We start from the raw sequence: 23527 nt of genomic DNA on the forward strand, positions 1-23527 counted from the left end.
TACTATTTACATCGTTTAGGGGATTTAGCCTACCCCTGGTGTTAGTTCATGCATGCATGTCTCTCTACCTAAGTGTAGGCATCTGAGTGTTTTCCTTTGTCCAGACCCTGGCCATTGCTCTCCTTATCGGCTTAGGCTAGCTCTGAGTGGTAGACTTTTTCTTCGGATTCAGTTGTTCACTCCTAGACTTCCTTTCTCTTTCACTCATTATTTTTTCCCCTATTTTCATTGTTATTATACCGTTATTATTATTATTTTATCGATGTAATAGTCTTTGTTTGATTATGCTTAGCTTTGGGCGTCCAGCATTATTATAGCCTTGGTCTCTAGTGGTCCTGTTTTCTTGGTCCACCGAAGATTCTGTTCTTAGCAGTTTTGTCGCATCATCTCTTTAACAGTTTTGTTGCATCCTTATACAGTTTTGCTGCACCATTCTGGTCAGTTTGGTTGCATGAGACCCTTGCGTTTTATACCGACGAGGTCGGTTGTGTTGTGTTATTGTACCTTGGTCCACTCTCGATCGCGGTACCGCTGGACGCCCGTCCCCAGTCGCCCTTCCCCCCCCCTTCTTCTCTCGCCATAGAGTAGAAGGGAGGGGGATCTGTCCTTGCTCGCTCCACCCGGGCCCGGCTCCCTCTCTCCCCACGCGGAGGGAGTAGGGGAGCCTGGACAGGCCATTAGACTGGGGGGGACCTCGTTCTCCCTTGCGCTGGGGGGTTGCTCCGGTGTGGTTGGGGTGGGGGGGTTGGCCTCCCCCCTCTCCGGTTGCGCCGGCGCTCCCCGGAGTACACAGGATCTGATTTCTTCCCTCCTCGTTTTACCTCCCCACGACGGACGGATCTCTGGCTCTTCTACCCCAGCGTCCCATCGGTTAGTGAGGAGGGTGGTAGGCTCCGCCAACCACCGGAGCAGATATGATTTCAGTAGGTCCTTTAGCTATCTGTTGTTCCCTCGTCTCCGGCGTTTACCCCTAGGGGCATTCTTCCGGTAGCGTAGGACAGCTTCGCGCTTCGGAGTCGATCTCCGGTGTATCATTGTTGCTATGCTTAAGTTTAGTTTAAGTGATTTAGCTTAAGCTTGGGTTCCCTCCCCTGTCCTCCGTTGGAAATTTCCTTATAGTTATATTTTATATATCTATATATGTTTACCTCTGGTTTATGGAATTTCCTTCTCCGGTGTACACCAGAGTAATTGTGTCTCATCTGTTTAACCCAAAGGATCTCAGGGGAGGGATTATGCTCGTTTTTTTTTCATCTAAACTTTCCGGCATGCAGCAGAGTACTAGAGTAGCCTTGTGAGTGTAAATCTGATACTCATGTATCTTTCCACTTACAGGCTACCAACTGCCAGCATCCCGGCTGTAACGCCGTGCTACAAGACCCCTGCGGGCATGAGGTCTGCAGGACCCATGCTCCCTGTTCTACTAGTCACGGGAATCTTCAGGTCTGGTTTCACGAAGCTTGCTCTATCTGTTATGAGCTTGTAAACCAGTTTTTGGAGGGAGTAAGTACTTCTGGTCATCAGCACGTTCATGCAATATGAGTTCTAATATATAATTAAGCTTAAGCTCATCTTAGTCTAGTGGTTAAGGATCACCTTTAGACTTAGTGTTAATAATGGCCCTCTCTTTCAGGCTGCCGCAGTCAAGGATGTGGCTTTGGCGACCCTGGAAGCCTGGTTCGGCGGATTTGATAAAAACGCCGGCAAAGGACAGCCCTACATCCTGGAGAAGAGGATGGCTGTCCTGTTGTTCCCCGGAGGAAAGTCGACGGGGTACATCGACCCTGCTGCGGCGGCTCCGATGATCGCCGCGATCCAGGAGCAGGTGGAGCAAGCCCTTAAGGAAGTACCAGGCCAGGACATCGTGGCGGAGGTCGCCACTCTTGACATCAACATAGAGCCTATGACGGTAGGAGTAGATGATTTGTTGGTTGAGGTAGGTACGTTGGACACTCAAGGGCTTACCTTGAGTGTATCTGGATCTTTATCTCCTGTCCCTTCTTCTTCTTCCTTTCAGGGCTTTACGGGCACTGAGCTCCCGTATAGTGCACCCGCTGCTTCTGTGGTCGCCCAAGGTGAAGGGTCACAGGGAGCAGAAGACTCTTAAGAAGACGTCGTCTAAAAAGACTTCTTTGTCTTCTTCGGCTCGTAAGTCTCCGACTTCTTACCCCGGAGCAGAGAAAGTGAAAGCCTCCTCTTCATTAGCTTCACTTCCAAAAGGGTCTAGGAGCAAGTCCTCCAGGGAGAGGTCCCGCACTCCGGCGGAGTCAGTGATTTCCCCTTCTACTGACGGAGCCCTCTGTGCCTCCGAGTGGTTTTGATCCTGCTGTTTTTTCCGCCGGAATGATGCAGCAGGTGGGAGACTTGGTAGGTTCCTTGAGATCAAGCATGGAACAAATGTTTACCCAGCTTTCGGACAGAATGTCCACCCAAGAGAACCTCCTTTCTGGCTTTAACCAAGCTCCTCAGGCTACTTCTCCGACAGTTGGTGCCGGTCTTGTTCAACTCCCGGCATATGACACCCTCCCGGCATTCTCCATGAGTAACCCTTGGAGAGTAGCGGCTTTCTCCCCTTTCAAGGATGGCCTTATCTCCATCCTGGAGTGCGGAACTCGAAGGATTGAGGACTTCGAGTTCCACCCCGCAAATCTACAGCCTCCTTTCATGGGCTATGCCAGGCTGACGGAGGCAGCGCTGAATAGGGAGGACAAGATCCCGAGGGAGACAGTCCTATATAGCAGGGATCACGCGCAGAGGGAATGGCTTCACTGCTTAGAAGACTGGGATTGCATTAATACCAGGCTTCAAGCTTTCAAGAGCCCTTTCACAATCTTCACGACGGAAGAGGAAGCACCACTTCCCTTCCTGACGAAGATAGCTGATGTCACCATCCAGGCAGGCTTGAAAGGTGAACCATTGCCTCAGCTAAGAGAAGCAGACCCCACATCTCTCCTCTCTCTTCGTTTGGCGATATGTGGGAGGACTTGCGGCCACCTTTATGGTGGGAAGTTTAGACTGTGCCATGGACCAGTTTGGCGAGAAACTTCCCAGGCTTCCGGACAACCTCATCCAAGCGGAGTTCGAGGCAAGGTCCAGGTTGGCAAGGACCTTGAACACAATGATCATGACGGAAGTAGCGGCCCTCTCCTATGCGTCCGAGCCGCTCTTCAAACTGTTGGCAAAGTCGCAGACTCATACAGTCCAATCGGACTTGTATGAGTTTGTGGTGGCAAGAGTCAACTGCCGGAAACATGTCCTCCAGGAAGCAACTATTAGGCACGAGCCAAATACGTTGCTTTCCTCCAACATTTGGGGGGGCGGACCTCTTCCCGGAGTCGGCAGTTAAAGAGGTCCAGAACGAAGCGACGAGACTCAACCAGAGTCTCAGAGATCGTTGGGGCCTCTCTGCAAAAAGGAAGCAGGACAGTTCTTCTTCAGGCAAGAAACTGAAGAAGACGAAGAGGTTTCAACCATACCAAAAGAAACCTCAGCACTTTGTCCAGACAGTCTCAGCAGTCCCGGTCACCCAACCAGGACAACCCACCGCAACGAAAGGCCAGACTCAGCCTATCCTCTTGATCTCACCTCAGGCACAACCTTCCACCTCTTACGCTGTTTCCCCGGCGTTCAACTCGGTGTATGAAGGCCAGGCCTTTCAACACTTTAACCGGTTTGCCAGGGGAAGCAGGGCCAGAGGTGCTTTTCGCCTAAGAGGAGCAGGCAGAGTCATTAATAGAGGCAAACACTTAAGTGGCGGACGTGGAGCTCACCCCGCACAGCAACAGTGAGATCTCCAAGGTAGGAGGGAGGCTGTTCCTCTTCCGGCACCGGTGGGGGTTCAGCAAATGGGCACAAAGTATTGTGTCAAAGGGTCTGGGTTGGAGCTGGATCGAAGGCCCCCCTCCACCCAGACCATTCCTTCAACTTCCATCGAAGGAATTGACAGATTATGTAGAGGAACTCCTTCAGAAAGGAGCAATATCGAGAGTCAAGCATTTAAATTTTCAAGGTCGCTTGTTCAGCGTGCCAAAGAAAGGCTCATTAAAAAGAAGAGTAATCTTAGACTTGTCCCAGTTAAACTTATCCATTCGCTGTGACAAGTTCAAAATGCTAACCATCTCGCAGGTACGGACCTTACTTCCCCGTGGGGCCGTCACCACCTCTATCGATCTTACAGACGCATACTATCATATCCCAATTGCGAGACACTTTCGCCCTTACCTAGGCTTCAAACTGGGAGACCAGGCATTCTCGTTCAAGGTGATGCCCTTCGGACTGAACGTAGCTCCCAGGGTATTCACCAAAGTAGTGGAAGTAGTTGTTCAACAACTAAGGTCGCAAGGGATAATGGTAGTAGCGTACCTCGACGATTGGCTGATCTGGGCGTCAACCGTCGAGGAATGCCGCAAAGCCACAAAGAAAGTGATTCAATTCCTGGAATACTTGGGGTTCCAGATAAACAGGGAAAAGTCAAGACTCACTCCGGAGTCTCAATTTCAATGGCTCGGCATTCAATGGGACTTAGCCTCTCACAATCTGTCAATTCCGGTAGCCAAGAGGAAGGAAATAGTGAAGTCAGTAAAGCAATTTCTAAAGTACAAATATGCTTCAAGGAGAAACCAGGAAAGGATCCTAGGTTCTCTCCAGTTTGCTTCAGTAACAAATGTCTTGATGAAAGCAAAACTGAAAGACATAAACCGGATTTGGCGCTTAAGGGCAAATGTCAAATCCTGGGACAAGTTGTCAGTAATCCCGCAAATTCTTCGCAACCGTCTGCATCCATGGACACAGTCGAAGAATCTGTCCATGTCGGTGCCTCTTCAATACCCTCCTCCGGTGTTAACTATCCACACAGACGCTTCATTAAGCGGCTGGGGAGGGTACTCTCAGTTCAGAAAAGTTCAAGGAACTGGGTCACCGCAGTTCCGCCAGCTTCACATAAATGTATTGGAAGCCATGGCAGTATTTCTTACCCTGAAGAGGCTCCTTCCACCAAAGAACTCTCACGTAAAATTGGTTCTGAACAGCGCAGTAGTAGTTCACTGCATCAACAGGGGAGGATCCAAATCAAGGCATCTGAACCATGTCATGATAGCCATCTTTTCCCTAGCGGACAAGTACAAATGGCATCTTTCCTCCACCCACCTAGCGGGAGTAAGGAATGTGATAGCAGACGCTCTATCCCGGTCAGTTCCCTTGGAGTCAGAATGATCCCTAGACAACAGTTCGTTCCAGTGGGTATGCCGGAGTGTTCCAGGTCTCCAAGTAGATCTTTTCGCCTCTCAAGCGAACCACAAGCTTCCATGCTATGTGGCTCCCAACCTGGACCCTCTGGCATATGCCACTGACGCTCTGTCCATAGACTGGAACCGATGGAAGAAGATTTACATCTTTCCTCCAGTGAATCTTCTTCTGAAAGTTCTGAACAAACTCAGGACTTTCAAGGGACAAGTGGCCCTAGTAGCCCCGGACTGGCCGAAGAGCAACTGGTACCCTCTGCTTCTGGAATTGGGTCTTCGCCCTCAACGGATTCCCAATCCCAGACTCTCTCAGTCAGTACAAATGAGGACTGTGTTCGCTTCCTCAGGAATTCTCAAAACCCTAACTTTATGGACTTCATGAAGTTTGCGGCTAAAAAAGATGCAGATATAGATCCCCAGAATATCCTTTTCCTGGAATCAGATAAAAGGGATTCAACTCTGAGACAGTATGACGCTGCAGTCAAGAAGTTGGCATCTTTCCTGAAGGAATCAAACATCAAAACCATGACTATTAATTCAGCTATATCCTTTTTTAGGTCTTTGTTTGAAAAAGGGTTAGCAGCTAGCACTATTACTACTAACAAGTCAGCCTTGAAGAAGATCTTCCAGCTGGGTTTTAATATAGACTTAAGGGGACCGTCCGCTATGATGTCTATTTTTTTTTATTTATTACGCAAAATACATAATTTTCATATATGTTTTAGATATATATAATACCTTCATCATATAAAAATTTCAAGTCATTTGATCAAAAACTTTCGTTTTATTAGCAAAAATCATGATTTAAAAAAAAAAAAATTGGTAGAGTTTTCTCCGCTAATATGACATCAGTTGTATTGAAAATCATACCATAAAAACTTCTTTATATACGGAACAATTCTGTGTGACAGAATTTTGATTTTTTAATTTTTTTATTTTTTATGATTTTTTTTTTTTTTTTTTTTTTTTTTTTTTAGTCTAGACACAAAAAATTCTAAAAAAAAAGAAAAAAAAGATATCAAAATTCTGTCACACAGAATTATGGGATTTTTATTCCTCTTTCCAATGATATCTTTCTCTCTAAAATTGGATAATAAATAACCAAGTAATGGTTACCGACATGCGCATAAGTATGTTTTTGAGTTATGAGCTCCCAAAGATTTGCTATGTAAATTTTCGCTTTTTTCTTATAAAAGTCAAAACAACATTATTATAATTACTTTATTTGTACTTTTATTGTTGATTTCTACATCAAGGATCGTGGTCCTACCCCTAAAAGTGGTGTTAGTACCCTCAGCGTGACACCAGATAATTATGTTGACGGCGAGACATGAGACAATGAGGGCAGCTGAAAACAATTAATTTTCGTGTTTTTCTTTCAGCACACTCCTGGCCATCGCTAATTTTGCTAGCCATAGTTGCTGAGTAGCCTTCTTGATCTTGGGTAACTTCGGCATTGCTATAAGTTCACTAAGAAGTTATAAAAACAACGTAAATAGCTAGTAACCAAACGCAAGTGCCTACGTGCATGTAACTGCTTTGACGTCTGTGGCATAACTGAGTCACTCTCCGAGTCTCGCCTATAAATAACCGCTCTGAGCAGCTCGCTTCTCACCCAGTGTCACAGTACCTTTCATTGCTACCAGATGTATGAGAATTTCGAAAAAAAATCTTAAAAAATCGCTGTATATATGCAAAAATAAACACGCAAAAACGATTCTGTCAAACTCAAGTCATACAGACGATGCAGTTACGATGACGTCATCATTTAAAAACCGCTATATCTTCATAAGCATGCACGGTATGTTTCTGCATAGATACAAGTAACAACTCAATTTTTTATTTTTTCAAGTTGACATGTCATCCGCCATAGCGGATGGTCCCCTTAACAGATTCTTACTTTACGTCTATTCCCAAGGCTTGTGTTAGACTTAGACCTTCCGTAAGGCCTACTTCAGTGTCATGGTTTCTAAATGACGTCCTCAAGCTGGCTTCAGACACTGACAACTCTACATGTACTTTCATAATGCTTTTAAGAAAGACGCTATTCTTGCTAAGTCTGGCTTCAGGAGCTAGGATTTCAGAACTGTCGGCTCTATCCAGAGATGCGGGGCATATAGAATTCCTCCCTTCAGGAGAAGTTCTTCTCTCCTCGGATCGCAGCTTTTTAGCTAAAAATGAGGATCCTCTATTAAGATGGCAACCTTGGAAAGTCATCCCTCTCCCACAAGACCCTTCTCTTTGTCCAGTGATGACCTTGCGAGCCTTTCTGTCTAGGACATCCTCTTCTTCTTCGGGTCCCCTCTTTAGGAGAGGAAAAGGTGGCACTTTATCGACTAAAGGTATAAGACAACAGATCCTCTATTTTATTAAACAAGCAAGCCCTGAATCATTCCCTAAAGCCCATGATGTCAGGGCAGTAGCCACCTCCATTAACTATTTCCAACACATGAACTTTGATGACTTGAAAGAGTATACTGGATGGAAATCACTGACAGTTTTTAAGCGTCACTATTTAAAGTCCTTGGAATCCTTAAATTTTCCAGCAGTGGCAGCGGGGAACGTAGTTTCCCCTGACATTGCTCAGTAGTTGTAGTTGAAGATCCAGATCTCCTTTCTACCTGCCTCAATTAACATTTCATCTAACCTGCCGTTATGCTCTACACTTCACCTTTTAGCCTTAGCTGCTTATAATTATGGATTAGTGGCGTGTCCCTTATTTTTTTGCTAGGGACACCCACAATAATTTGTATCTTATGAAACTTCTTGAGTGTGGTTCCCTTATTTTAATGCTAGGGCTCCACACTCCTACCTTGTATATATTCTTTAAAGATTTGTATTGTTATGAATTACTAATTCTTAGATAATAAGTGATTATTTACTTGTGTAATTTCATAACTCTTTGTCAGAGAATAAGTTGAAATATGTTTGATTTTAAGTTTTTTTATACATATTTCTAGTAAGTCCTATTTGGTTTTATTATTCTATGTGTAAATCTTATTCTCTAATTATATTATTGTAGATTACTTTTAGTTTTATTGAGACCCTTTCATTTCTTTCAATCTTGTGCTATTTCTCTGGTACTATTTCACGCAGCGACACGAACTGAGCCCAGAAAAAGGATTTTGACGTAGGAAAAATCTATTTCTGGGCGATTGGTTCGTGTTGCCCGGTGAAATCCCACCCTGCCCTTGCCCTGTCGCCCAAGATTGCCTGCTAACTTCAGGATGGCCACCAGAGGCGTGGCAGTCGGCGTGGCGTGGGGTGTAGTGGTAGTAGTTGCCGCCTCGACCTGTAGGTCGGCTCTCTCACTTGGGGATTTTGGTGTGGGAGAATTCTAAATGGTAAGAAGTTCGTGGTAGTGGTCTCACTCTCCCCAGTTACCATACCGACACCCTTCTTTTATTTGGGTGAGCGAGTCAGTTATACTGACATCTTTTTGATTTATTTTTTCTCTGGTATTTGTTAGCTCATTTACCGTAGAAATAATGAACTAAAGGATTATTTCACTGGGCGACACGAACCAATCGCCCAGAAATAGATTTTTCCTACGTCAAAATCCTTTTTTCATACACATTTTAAACATAAAAGCATAAACATTTAAAAAATCGACACATCGGTCGCTAAATTTGCACTCTTTTTAACTCTATATTTTTGGAAGAGCGGCAGACGGCGGCATACAAGAACAAACTTGAAAAAACATCGTAGTCGATAACTTGAAGGGCAGTTTCAAAAGCTGCCTTTTTATCATATTTCTGCACAGAAATAAAAATACTCTATTTCTAATACATTTTCATACACATTTTAAACATAAAAGCATAAACATTTATAAAATCAACACATCGATCGCTAATTTGCACTTTTTTTAAATTATATTTTCGGAAGAGCGGCAGGCGGTGGCTCAAGAAAGAACATGAAAAAAAATCGTATTTGATAACGTGTAGGGCAGTTTCAAAAGCTGCCTTTGTATCATATTTCTGCACAGAAATAAAAATGCCTTTCACGTAATACATTTTCATACACATTTTAAACAAAAGCATGAACATTTATAAATCGACACATCCATAGCTATATTTTCGACATAGAACCACGTCAAAGGCATATATTTTACCCTAATACCTACGTAATAACTCTCCATAAAATCTGTTAATATAATTTGCATAACCTTTATGGTCTGAACAGCATTTCTACAAATGTATGAACTCATTAGACAACAGCGCTAGCGGCGCTGTTAACTGAAAATTGTGCCGTAAAGATACCTTTAAAATGCTTTATTTTTTTAATGAATATTTTTGACGACCGCCGTAAAACCGATTCGCCGTTGAGTGATTGCGCTGTTAACCGCGGGCCGCCTGTAGTAGTGTAATAATGTAAACATTGCATTTGCTACCATCTTTATTGAGTAGGGTACTAATATAAACATTGCATTTGCTAGCAAACCGAATTTTATATTGAATTTTATTTCTGCAAGGCACTTCTTGCAGGACGGTTATTTATTGTTTTTTAATAAAGTTCTGATTAAAGTCTTTCACCCCTGTTATTTAATAATAAATTTAGTCTATTGTTCACTACTACAGCAAATTTGCAGTAAATTTAAATGCTTTTCACCCTTTCCTTTCCAGAATTGTTTTAAGTGAAATGGTATAATGTAGCAGGAGAGAATTTTTAGCTGTGATAGGCTTTTGGAGGACGGTCTAGTTGAGATCCGTACTTCAGTATTGCTTTAGCGGTACCTATGCTGCTATAGCGCCAGAGTTTCCATTGGTGCCAAGTGCCTATGGGAGCTGAGTGCCCATGGGAACCGAGTGCTCAGTGCCAACAGAGCACCTGATGGGAGCTGAATGCCTAGTGGGAGACAAGAGAGTGCCCACTGGGAGCTGAGCGCCCAGTGACAGCCAAGCTCCTGCTGGGAGCTGAGAGCTCAATATAGTATAAACCACACAGGTGCCATCTACGGCTTGAATTGTTTACTATATTTGGGCGCTGAGCACCAGATAACACTCTGTGCCAACTCCTTGTCCTTTTTTCTCATGCGGCTAGCCCCCTCTTTAGCCACTTGCTCCTGTGCCTGCTCCCTCACTACCTTCCCATACCATTGCCAGTTTGTGTTGGGGTTAGCAATGTTAACCTTTTGATAGTGAAGTGTTATGCAGTGGAGGTGGCTATTCGTCCCTCAATTCTTCTAGACGGAAGGTCCCTGTCAGACTCCCCTAACCCTAGGCGGAAGAAAACTGGAAGTCCAAGGGAGGTCGGTGGGTTTACACACGGGTAGGCACCTCCTCAGTCAAACCTGTTGCCGGTCACAGGTATTGACAGACAGCCACTGAAAAGGTGTCACACTGGATGTGTAGTGGAGGATGTAGCTATCTGCCCCTATCAGATCTCCTAACCCAGTCCCTGTTAGACTCCCCTAAACCAGGGAGGAGGCATACTGTCGGTGTATGGAGTCCATAGGAGTTTGTTCCCGGATAGTTACCCCGTAGTCGAACCTGCTTCTACAGGTTTAACAAACAACCATTGAAAAGGAGTCCATGAAGTGAGCTTGCCCTGACTTTTCATGTAACGGATCCCAGTGTGAACAGGATAAGCATCCCAGTGTGGACAAGAGGCTCTTTTTGGATCCTAGTGTGAATAGTGTAGACTATTGGCACCAATGGTGTTTTTTTTATTTTTTATTTATCTCAGCTATTGAAAAGGCATATCTCCCAGTTTTGGTGCACTAGTAGTTGGTGCCAGTTGGCACCCAGTCCTGAGCTCCCATGTTCTGAGCTCCCAAGTACCGAACACCCATTAGCACTCGATAACTTCCAGGTTTGCAAATAAGCGCTTCCACCTCTGTCTGGCAACATCTTTTGGGCTCATGGCATCTACCCACTGTGTCTGGTGACAGTTCCTCCTATGGTTTGATGCTTGAATTTTAGATCACACTGTTGTCCTGTCTGGTATGCCATTTCCCATTGACAGGGCCCAAGTCTACATCTTGGCAAGACATATGAGCCAGAGTTGCAGAATTACCGAAGGAAGCTTCCTCCTTTGTTTTCTTCCTAGTCAACCAGGCTTCAGTCAAATTTGGAACTTGACTTTTGTTTAATTGAGCTAGACAAATGTCGTTTGTATGCCCTCACATAAAGGCCTAGTTGGATCTAGTTTGTCTTCTTGTCTAATTGTTAGAAGACTGAATCTTCGGGACTGACAGCAGGAGCATTAGCCAGGTGAGTCCTGTCATTTTTCAGTCGTATTACTTGGATTTTGGAGTTTTTCCGTCTGCCAAAATCACTGTTTTCAGATGGTCTGAGATTTATGCCCTATTTCTTACCTTCATGCTTGAGATGTTAGTGGTGAGTCTTCTCTAGTCTCTGGCATACACAAGTGTTAGCCAGATTGGAAGAACTATTATAGGTTTGTTGCATTGCAAAGTCCAATTTTCCATTCAGTCCCAAGGTTTTGAGTGAAATCAACTGACTAGTATGAGTACTTGCTTCAGTAGTAGTACACATTTTTTTTAGAACAATATGGAAGATTAGTGGTCCTGCACAAGTGTGTCACACATAGTGTAGTGTTCTACATTTCTGAAGACGAAGCAGCCACTGCAGATTACAAAGGGGAAGAAAAACTAACACTCGCAGGAACACGGCTGTGCTGCTCCTCACTCGCAGATGAAGAAAGGGCAAAGTCTTTAGCCTTCCAACACTTGATATGCTGACATGGCGGAGATGGGGGAGAAGGAGGGGAAGACCACTGGTTCCTCACACAGTCTCTTCGCAGGAGGCAGGGACGACGCAACACGGTTGCTTCCAGTCCTCCCAGCCGACATGACAGCAAACTTATCTTCTAAAACAAAGTCCAATCTCTTAAACACCGCCTGCCATAAAGCCTCAGACGGATCAGCAAGAGAAGGGGCCGACGACATGAAAGGGAGATGCAGTGAACTGGATGGCAGAGATGACGTCACGGCAGCAAATGATGATGACACTGATGAGCGAGGCGGCGCAGCAGAGACAACTGGGAGTGACGTCCTAAGCGGCAATGATGTCACGGCTCCCCCTTGATCTGAACGGGAAGTAGACACCACTGGCAGAGGGATACAAAATGACTGACCCCGTGACGTCACTAGTGGGGCTGATGCCATGGCTTCCCTCTGACTTGAAGAAGCAGCAATCGTCACTGGCAGAGTAATACAATATGGCTAACCTCGGCTACCAATGAAGACGAGGCCAGGAGGAGGGGGGAGGGCCTGGACAACATGAGGAGGGGGATAGTGAGCATAAAAGAAGTGCGTCAGCAAACCCTCCAAGGAGGGTGGACCCCATGGCCCAAGCATCCCCCAGAGCACTGCCATTTGGACGCCTCCGAATCTGAAATAAAAGACATGAAAAGCCTCCTCCCTCTCAGGAACCAAATTAACTCGAGGAAGAGGGGGCGGCATTACATAAATCAGCCTGAGAACCTCCCGATACATCCAACGACAAATCGATGGAAGAAAAGGAAGGGGACAAAGGCACAACACTAGCATGGGGCGTGACAGTGGTAGGAGACAAAGCATTGGGAAGAGGAGAAGAAAAACCCTTCCACAAAGAAAGAGTAGAAACTCTACGATGCTCCCTCTTACTATGAAATAACTTCCACTGCTCTCTAGGCCACGCACAGCATTCTGTACAGGGATTCGTTATTGTATAAACGTTAGAACGGCACCTACTACAAGTGACGTGGATCTGTCGCAGACGAAGCCAAAAAATGAGAACACGGAAAACCTGGAGTTCCGGGGCACACTTGTTGACAAGGCTGAGAAGGAGCAGAAGCAGCCATAATAACAGCACACACACACTCAAACACAAGCAGAAATGGAAGCAGAAATGGGCAATGAACTGGGTAAAGGCTAAGAGAGGTCAACCACAACTCTCATCCAGGCAGTTTGAAGAAAGACTGACGCTGTGGCGTGGGTGCGTGGTCCTTGACCACTCTTCACCCGATATATGCACACGTTGCCAGATCTCACAAGATTCCTAGCTTTCATCTGCGATTTAACCGGATCCAGCTAGGCACTGGAAATTATCCTATTGTTAAGACCAGGTTTGTAGCTATGAAAAATACAAATTGTCTTAGAAATTTTGTCATTTTTTAAGTATACTGTAAAATATAAATTCACAAGGCTTCACAAACCATGCACTTATATATCAGCTGAACCCCTCCCATCCCCAAATCCCATCTATCATTAATCTCCTTATATACATACAAACAAAAACATTAATGGTAATGATAAAGAAATAATAGCAGATGAATAATATCAAATGGGAAGAATATAGCAGGAACATAAAGGAATTTATTAACAATCATCACATTTACTTTAACGTGAAAAGGGCTAGGTTGAAAAATATGTACATCCAGTGTACACTTTCACTGCAATCAGTCATGCCATGTCAGGTGAGGAGTATGCCATTCATCCTTGCTCTCCTTCATGTTCTATCATGAGATGAACCCTATTCACCACAGGGACCTGTGACTTGAAATTCAAGCTTCCAAAGAATATGGTGCTCATGAGGAAGTCAGAGAAGGTAAAGGAAAATACAGAAAGGAGATCTCTCACTTATTGAACAGAAAAAATTAATAAATAAATAAAAATGTATATAAATGTAAGGAGAATAGCATTAGGGTAGTAATGCATTGCATCCTTGCTTAAATTTTTGAAGTTCCAGTTGTAATGGATCACACTCGGTCCTGCAGGTTTTTAACTGATTAAATCGAATGGGGCTAGGAATGACTGACAGTAGTTGAAGTAAACGTTTAATGGAGGAAGTTCAACCAAACAACAAAAGTTACCTAAAAGCTAATTTATTATGAACAAGAAATAGGATATGTACAAGTGAGTTCAGATTTGGTTCAAAATGCGTAAATAAAATAAATAACACTCAAAATATTACCGTCAATGAAATATAGTTACCATGAGCAAACCATCAAAATTGTAATAGAATAATAAATAATTCAGTTAATTTAAATATCATAACGATTGTACTCAAAATATAAATACATCACCAAATACATTACAGGAGTCAGTTCAAAATCAAAAGAATGCTGCTGTAGCTAAACCAGAGTTACTTCACGATATACCAACCTCAAAGTAAAATAACAATGCACACAGAAAATATTAGTTTAACTGCTGTAAACAAGATTTTACAAATCTGTAAACACCAGCTACATCTCTCGACAGCATAAAACAATAATCAAGCTTAATATAAAAACAATAAACAAGAAGCAAACAAGTGCCAAATTATGTTACACACACACACTACAAAAAATTACAATAATACCAAATCGGCAAACACACAGCTTCAACAATAATCACAACAGTGATCAATTCCAATAAATACTAATATGTTATAAATATAACTCCAAGCAACGTCACACACAAAAAGGGACAATCTCTGTAGAAATGTCAAGATAGACACCATTATGCAAAAGGCCATCACCCAGATGATTATGATAGAATCATCACACACAAAAACAGATGAGTTCTGTTGAAACGTCAGGCTCCCCTGTCCAAAAAAGTCATCACTCAGATGATCATGGCAGGATCATGGCTAAGCTACTATACTGTCACAGCAAAAGCAACAGATGTAAACTCCCAACACCCAGAACAATGTTCCCAGGTAACGGGGCAACTATTAAAAAACAACAGACAAACTATTGTTTTCTTTTTATATTGATCACGTACCCTTAAAACATCCTCAGGGAAACTTCCGCAGTCCTCTGAGACTAAGAAGTTTGACAGCGAGGCACATTTACGGCATATTGGTGCTGCTGTTCAGCAAATCAAGTTGCTCTCGGCAGGAGAACTGTATCAGGGATCAACTGTGAACGTAAAAGATATCTATTAAAATACAAACTGACGAACAAGACCATTCGTTGATGGTCCAAGTTATAACTGCTAGTACATATTAGGAAACAGAAACCTATCACCAAGAACCACTCTATCTAAAAGAGATAAATCTCTGGCAGAAATAGTCATCTACACTGAAGAACAGTATTCTAGTAAAGAAGCACAAATGACCTAAAACAGGTTGCATTGATTTGATCACTCATGAATAATATGAGGCCTTACGAACAATACATAACTTCCGTGTGGCATTTGCTGAAACTTTCATTAGATGTTTCTCATAAGTAAGTTGCGAGTCAAAAGTTACACCTAGAATAGTAAAGCTTCAGACTCGTTCAGCATAAGTCCGATCAAGCTGAAGGGGAGGATGGGTTGGAAAATCTGTACGTGATTGCTAATCAATAGTGTGTTTTTTTTTTACTGGAGTTCAGCCTCATACTCCATTGGCTACACCATTCACTGATTTGTTCTATGTCTTGGTTGAGGCTGAGGGCAACTTCATTTTTCCAAAATGGAGACTTTATTACACCCACAAAGTGTTGCATCATCAGCATACTAAACAATCTCGTCTTCAGGCCAAGAAGCATATTGCTTGTATACACCAAAAATAATAGTGGACCAAGAATACTACTCTGTGGAACTCCAGACATAACAGGTCTTGGTTCACCAAAAATCCCATCAACAGCAACTCATTGCTGCCTACCTATTGGGAAATCTTGAAGTAATCCTAAATCATATAAAATTAATCTGAACCATGTTCAACCATGTTTTGCTCTGTAATAAAAGGCCAGTCCTTATAGAATAAGAATTGGAAATTTACTTAGTTGACTCGAACAAGGGAAGTAGTATAGTGTAGGGAGGCCTGTGTGTAAGGCATTTAGGGCAGAGATGATTTTGAGTGGATGTTCAAGATCTCTGCATCATAAGTTCATTTTTATCCATGAAGAAGTAAGGGTTAAGCCATGAATTCTTGGATAATCAAGGATTTCCTATCCCACAAGAGGATGGGACTAAGTTTGTATGAAGATCAGAGGATGATAGTCAAATTGTCGTCAGTACTAACATGCAAATATTGGATTTTCTGTTTTATTTTGTTTAGATTACCTTTTTTGTTCTAGAACTTGGAACTTATTGCTACAGTACACATTTCTGTACAACATATGATTTTTTACTTAGATTCAGAAATGCTGCTACTATAGTGAGTGAAGGTATCCTGTTGTGTGAATTGTCCATTTGTTTTCATTTGCTTTTATTTACAGCAAAAAGTTACCGAAGATGCTTACGTATGTTGGAGATTATGACTTTCAAGCAAGTATAGTTGAAGCAGTATTTCGAATGACAAATAGTGAATTTAGAAGACGGGAAGTTACCAAGTGGTTTCCAAAATTAGACTGTAGAATTCATTCACTCTTCATCAGAATAAAGGACTTTGATCCGGTATGTATTGCCTACACAAGTGAACATTAGTATTTCAAATTTACAATGGGTAGATATGTCAGGGAAATATTTGTTATTTTATAGGTTTCTGTAGCAATAATAATGTTATAAATCACTTAGTTTATGTGAGCAATCTGGGAAATTTAGATTCTCTCTACAATATGGGAGGTTGATTTACAAGCTGAGTATTTACTGTTGGTGCCAATTGGAGGAAAAATGATAAGCACTATGTCCAAGTGGAATGCATATTTCTGTAAAATGCAGATTAAAGGAAGCACAGTAATCACACTCCTATGTTAGGCTATCCCAAAATTTTACCACAGGCTAGTGTTACTTATGAGAATACACTTTCCATAAGTCTCACAGATCCACATATAAGTAACAATAATGTAGCTTTGCAATTTAAAGTGAATCTAGTCAAAGCATATTCATTGCTGTAAATAATCATTGAAACTTGATAACAAGGTGGCTTATGTACTTGTGAAACTGACAGTGTTTTTATATGAAATTTGGCAGATTCTGATGTTTTAGGGCTATATATTAATTATGAGTAGTTATTATCATGTTTTTTTTTACTATTTGGGTAGCCATTGCAAGGTAGTAGTGTTTTGCCAAGCAAGTGGCTGTATTTTGAAAATTGCCAAATAGAAGTAATTTTATGACCTTTGATTGGTTATAAATTAACCCCTTGGGTACATAATGCACCAGTAATTCCGTAGTTCCACACATTATTAAAACCCTGAAGTGCAGGTATTGAAGTAATCATAAACAGTCAAAAATATTACATTAACTCTCCTAATATTGTTTTAACAGCAGGTAAAAGACAGATCGCACATGTGATTTGTAGTTCTTTACTGTTATCAGTTGATCCAGTCATTTACTTTTCAGTATTTCTGTGTTAAGATACAGTGCACATACAATACAATGAATCTTGAGAGTTATCTGCGTGAGAATTAAAAATTTTCACTAGGTGGGCCGGTCAAACTATTTGATAATAAAATACAAGTATAGTAGTTATTTGAGGGTTTTTTATTACTTTGAATGGTGAGATGTTTCAAATAACATTTATTTTTATGATCCTTGTTATGTTCAAGTTTGATGTTGATCATGTTCTTTTCTTATTATTTTATACTAGTTTTATCAGAAATTTATGTTTTGTTTTAGGATGTTCGACGTTTCTTGAATGCCTACAACAAATGTCTTGGGCCAGATCAGTTAGTATTTAGTATTCCTTGTGATAGTGTATCGATGGGTCAGGTGGCTTTAGTAAAACCCAAGGTAAGAATTAAATTGTATTTTACACATTAAAACTGTACCAAATCTTATTACTCAACTCAAAGACTTATTCAATGCTATAATGAAAACTGGACCAAATCTTACCATAACCAAACTCAGACTTATTCAAAGTTGTAATTACTATGACTAGGTCAGACAGCTATCCTGTCTGTAATTTATTACCATATACACTCATGTAATATTCAACTCTATGTAATGGTCAACCCCATTTTTTACTGCTTATATTAGGATTTTAGCATATACCCCATGTAATGAACGATTTTTTATTCTTGATTTATATTTATTCTTGAATCTTTTTATCCGATGGAGATACAGATAGTAATAATGAAACACATGACAACATTATAGCAGAAGAATAATTCCAAGAAAATATTTGCTACCTCCAAATGAGAGCTGTGTCTTTGAAGAAATTTAAGTAATTTTTTATTTTATAATGTGTAATTCACTAAGATTTGTTTTTTCATTAAATGCATTGCATGATTTTTTAAATTTTAATTTACCACATGCTTTTTACCGAAAGAAAAAAGATATATGATTCTTTGTGAATCGTAAGTGAAAATAAATCAGCTGATGAATTATACCGTATATACTCACATATCATGCGATTTTTAAAGATCTAATTTTGGAGCTAGTTTTCAAGGGGGTCGCACCATACATGAGATATGAAATTAGCATATGTAATATTCACATACTAGTATCATTTGATGAAATACAAACATAATGAATATGCATCTTTTCTATGGATCTTTTAAAAAGTTATGCTTTACTTCACTGCATCCAATAATATTGTATGTATTTTCATATGACCATTATTGTATTTTAAAATAAAAAAAATAGCAATCAATGTTTTGGTTTGGAAATCAGCTGAGGACGATTGCGGGTAATTTTATTTTGCTGTATTGAAGTCAAATCAGAGCGATTTTCTTACTTCTAGTTAGCGTAAATGAATCTCAAGATACTCTATTGATATGGGACAAGGTTAATTTACGTTATACGAAGTGTTTTCAAGTCAAAATACCACTTGAATTCATATCACATTGAACGAAATTTAGTTCTTCTGTTTATTAGTAGATGGCGCTGAGGGCATGTTTTTGCAAAAAAAAATCAACAAATTGCATTTGATATTTTCATTGATTTCATCAGAATACTACAAGCTTTACATATTTACCTTTTATCCGAGTGAACACAGTAAAATGTGTTCTTTCATGCCAAATAGTTTTGATTAAAACACATTTCTCAAATTTTGTTTATGGTAGAGTTTGATGGTGCTATACCGAAGTTTCTATGTTACCGATGCACGATAGTAGTCATTAGCAGATGAACATTCTTTCCTCAGCTTCAGCTACAACTAGCAGCTTAAATTTAGCAGTATGTGCCCTTGCCGATATTTTCTCCATAAAGAGAGAGGATAAAGTAATGTAAAAATATATCGGTCCTATTCTATTTAACGTCATTTGTAACATAATTTTTTGCTATCTTAAGATGGTTGAAATGCAAACAAACCACTGTACGTAGTTATCAGATTCAGTTGTTCATAGCAAATCAGCTGTTTCGGGCTGTATGCGTTTACACAAGAAGTATAACATTACTGACGATACTTTTAGCTTTCTCTTTTACTCTTTTTAACTTAACTAGAAGATGGGATAGATAAAGAGATGGAGGAAAAGGGGTTAGTCTAACTAGAAAATGGGATAGATAAACAGGAGGAAAAGAGGGTAGCCTTTTGTAATTTGGTCTCAAAAATTTAACTTGCATGTTACATGAGATACATTATCAAATCATTGTTTTAGGGTGAAAATTTGGAGGTCGCATGATATGCAAGATCACGTGTAACACGAGTATATACAGGAAATGGTGGCTAATACTTGTTTACAGTCGGGAAATGTAGGTTACACTTATTAAAGCCTAGAACAGCCATAAATGTAGAAACTACATAACAATAATGAAAGATTCTCAAATAAGTAAAATAACATTAATATTTATTGTCTATTATAAAAAAAAAAATTTCAACTTCTGTGGAAAGAAATGCTACTTTGTTGACTTCTGGAAATCCAAAGCCTACAGTAGGATTAGCCTACTAGTCCCAAAAGTTTGTATTTTTCCAATATTGAAACAACATAATAAAAGAATCCCAGATTACTAAAACAACATTTGTAATTATTGTCTGTTGTTGTGAAATCCAGAGCCTAGGCTTTGCCTAGCCCAAAATCTTGCATTTTTCCAAAACTAAACCTCATACAAGGTTTGACCCCAATATTTTAGGCCATAAAAGTGATCTTTAACTATGGAACATTACAGGAGTATATACAGTATCTGGAACCTGTCATCTTATTTAAAAGTCAGCATATGAATTAGAGAGTGTGACAGTAAAAAGCAGATTCAAACCAATTGTTAAGTTGTGGTGCTCATTCCAAAATGAGCATGTCATTGAAGTAATATTATCCTGTCTTAGTATTGGTCACGCTTGTCTAACATTGGTATTCGGTGAGCAACCTGTTTAATTCATCCCACAATGAAGAACAACCCTGAAACATATCTTTCATTATTGTCCAAGTTTCAACCTTTCAAGGAAGTTTCTCAGAATCTTCAACATTATTAGTGTCTCCAAATAGTAAATTCTAATGAATTCATTTAAAAAAACTCTTTGGGCCAGGCCTATGTTTACAGTAATTTTGGTCTGCTTTAATGATTAATGAAAAACCATATCAAAGCTACTCACTGCAACCCTTCCTAATCACATCCACAAAAACTAGTATAGTTTAGATTTGTAGATGTTAATTTAGTATTTATCCACTTCAAGAAAACCTTCAAGTTTCTATAGCTGAATAACTTAGTCCCATCTGTCAAGTTCTTGGAAAGGAAGGAAGAAAAACATGTATTGAATTTATTTTGTTATTACTGTCAGTAGTATGAGAGACAATTACCTAATCAATCTTTTAATTATTGATTTGTTTGTTCATTTAAAATGTAAATGCCTGTTTCTCTGGGGCACATTTTTATGGGCTCTGCATTTTCAATCCACAGTTTATACTGCTGAGATAAACATTATTTATGGTACAGTGCTCCCCCCGTATTCGCGTTCTCCGGATTCGCGGACTCACACATTCGCGGATTTTTCTTTGGAACCTATCTAGAAATTATTCGCAGACGGACTCGCCCATTCGCGGAATTTTCCGACGAAAATAATCACTAATTAGTGTATTTTGATGTTTATTTTCATGACTAAATACATTTTTATGATACAAAAATGATTTACTAATTTTCAAATATTAATTTTGATTAATACTGTATTAGTAAGTTTAATAAGTTTAAATATCACATAATAAAAATAATAATTTCTCTCTCTCTCTCTACTACAAAGATATATGTATTTTTGTATGATAAATGATTTACTATTTTCAAATATTAATATTAATTTATACAGCAATAATATCAATTCATTAAAGAAAATACCATAGTGAATTAGTAAGATTTTAGCTTATAAATTTAAAAAATTATGGAAGAATGAAGGAAATCCCAGTCAGATTCTTTCTCTAACTCCAGGTACTAAAACTCAGATATACCTATCAAGTTAAGTGACCGGAGGGGGAAGGAGCTGATTTGTTGCTGCCATCAAGTGGGCATGAAATTTCCCCCCCCCCCTCTCTCTCTCTCTCTCTCTCTCTCTCTCTCTCTCTCTCTCTCTCTCTCTCTCTCTCTCTTACTGAGATGAGAGATTTTTATGGTACATATATGCGTAATATGTTTATTAATATTTTCAAATAATAATAATAATAATAATAATAACTGCAATTACAAAAATCATATGTGAAAGTATTTTACAAATACTACGATAATTCTCTCTCTCTCTCTCTCTCTCTCTTAAAGCGATGTATGTTTTTTGGATGATGATCTACTAATTTTCAAATATCAATATTAATGTAAACAGCAATAATATAAATTCATTAAAGAAAATACTAAAGTGAATTAGCGAGTGTTGCCATCTACGGATCATTGAGATTCTCTCTCTCTTTCTCTTTTGCTGATATATATGAGATAATTTCTATGGTACATGTGTATGTTTATTAATATTTTTGCATAAATATAATAAAATAATATAACTAATCTCTAATTCACATGTGATAGTATTTTAAAGAAGTACAATAATCTATCCTTTCACTCTTTTAAATAAGGACAACCCTCTCTCTCTCTCTCTCTCTCTCTCCACACGAGATACTAGCATGCATTAGTGGTAACTCTCGCCCTCTGTTTGGGCTGGAAGTGTATGTATAAGTATATCTTTAAGGACATTAGTACATTTTATGGTAAAATAATAATATACAGTACTAGTTTACAAATAATATTACGTTTAACCCTTAAACGCTGACTGGACATATTTTACGTCGAGATAAATTGTCTGTCGGGTGCCGACTGGACGTATTTTACGTCGACATACGAAAGTTTTTTTTTAAATTCGCGGAAAAAGGAAAATACTTATCTGGCCTAGCCAAGCCCCTAAAACTTTTGAATCACGCGCCTTGGGGGATGCTGGAGTTCACTGGATCAAGGCCTTGTTTTGTTTTGAAGTGTGACCCAGGTGCGCATGCGCGATATCCCTTCTTCTCGCTCCAGCCAGCATCAGTAGTGCACCATCCGAGAGCGATCTTTCGTGAAAAAAAGCGTGTTTTTTTTCTGGACTTGTGCGAGACTTTGAGCATTTGTATTGCTACAGGACATTCATAGATATGTCTCAACGACGTGTGAACCGTGAAAGGCACGTTTTACCCGTCGGAAGGGATCGTGTAAGGCGAGTTTTGGACCTGGATGCTGGCGAGGGGCCAAGCACCCAGCATGACCCCAGCGCCTCAAGGCCGTTCTGTGCGGCCACGTGTGGCTGAAAGTGTTTCAGGAACACATCATATGCCTTTGGTTACCCCTAGGAAGCATGTGGGCGTCCTTAGGGGCATTCGTAGGCATTTGGGAGGCCTCCAACCAAGGGACATAGACGAGTATCTTTCGGAGCTTGATCGGGAACATGTCGCAAGTCCTCATTTTGATGGCGGATGGTCATCGAGTGATGAGGACATCAGTCCCGATGAAAGTGAGGATGAATATATACCCCCAATGTCCGTTCGAGGCTCACATCCCGAAAGTGAGCTCGAATTCAGTGGGTTCAGTGCTTACGAGGGGGAATCTGAGGAGGAGGGGGAGGGTGGGGATACGGGCTCAAGTTTTATCGCAGAGGATGATACAGAAAGTGAGGGCTTAAGTGAGGGTGATGGGCCAATGGGGGTGGGTAGTGCGCAATATCGTGCCCGCACCCGTGCGCGCGCACGGGCACGTAGAAGGTCGGCTCGTCGCGCCAGCCAAGGTGAAGGTCGGTCGTCGGAGAGTGACGAGTGGTGGACGGAGGACCCCACCCCTCCTAACATGCACCCCTTCACGGCAACCCCTGGGATGACCATACCAGTACCCCTGACTGTTTTGGGGTTCATCCAGCTTTTCGTGACGCGGGAAATTGCTGGAATACCTGGTACACGAGAGCGGTGGACTACGCTCTGTACTGCCGGTATGAGCTTGATGACGACCTTGTCGTAGTCACTGGCGGGTGTGAAACCTCATTGACATGGCGCATTTTTTGGGGCTCCACATATATTTTGGTATGACACCTGCTGTCGACGTCAGGCAGTATTGGAGGAGAAAT

The 23527-nt window shown here is 40.8% G+C and overlaps 1 protein-coding gene across 4 annotated transcripts in view; it reads left to right on the forward strand.

Annotated features, from left to right (window-relative positions):
- The window catches only part of LOC135207355 (uncharacterized), a 316324-nt gene that overhangs the window by 102343 nt on the left and 190454 nt on the right, over positions 1-23527 (forward strand). For all 4 annotated transcript variants that reach the window (XM_064239086.1, XM_064239094.1, XM_064239106.1 and 1 more), the window contains 2 exons: positions 16371-16548; positions 17713-17826. In XM_064239086.1, the coding sequence (XP_064095156.1) occupies positions 16371-16548; positions 17713-17826 (292 nt within the window). The remainder of the gene's footprint in view (positions 1-16370; positions 16549-17712; positions 17827-23527) is intronic.

This window comes from Macrobrachium nipponense, chromosome 11 (assembly GCF_015104395.2).
Source record: "Macrobrachium nipponense isolate FS-2020 chromosome 11, ASM1510439v2, whole genome shotgun sequence".
NCBI classification, from domain to species: domain Eukaryota; kingdom Metazoa; phylum Arthropoda; class Malacostraca; order Decapoda; family Palaemonidae; genus Macrobrachium; species Macrobrachium nipponense.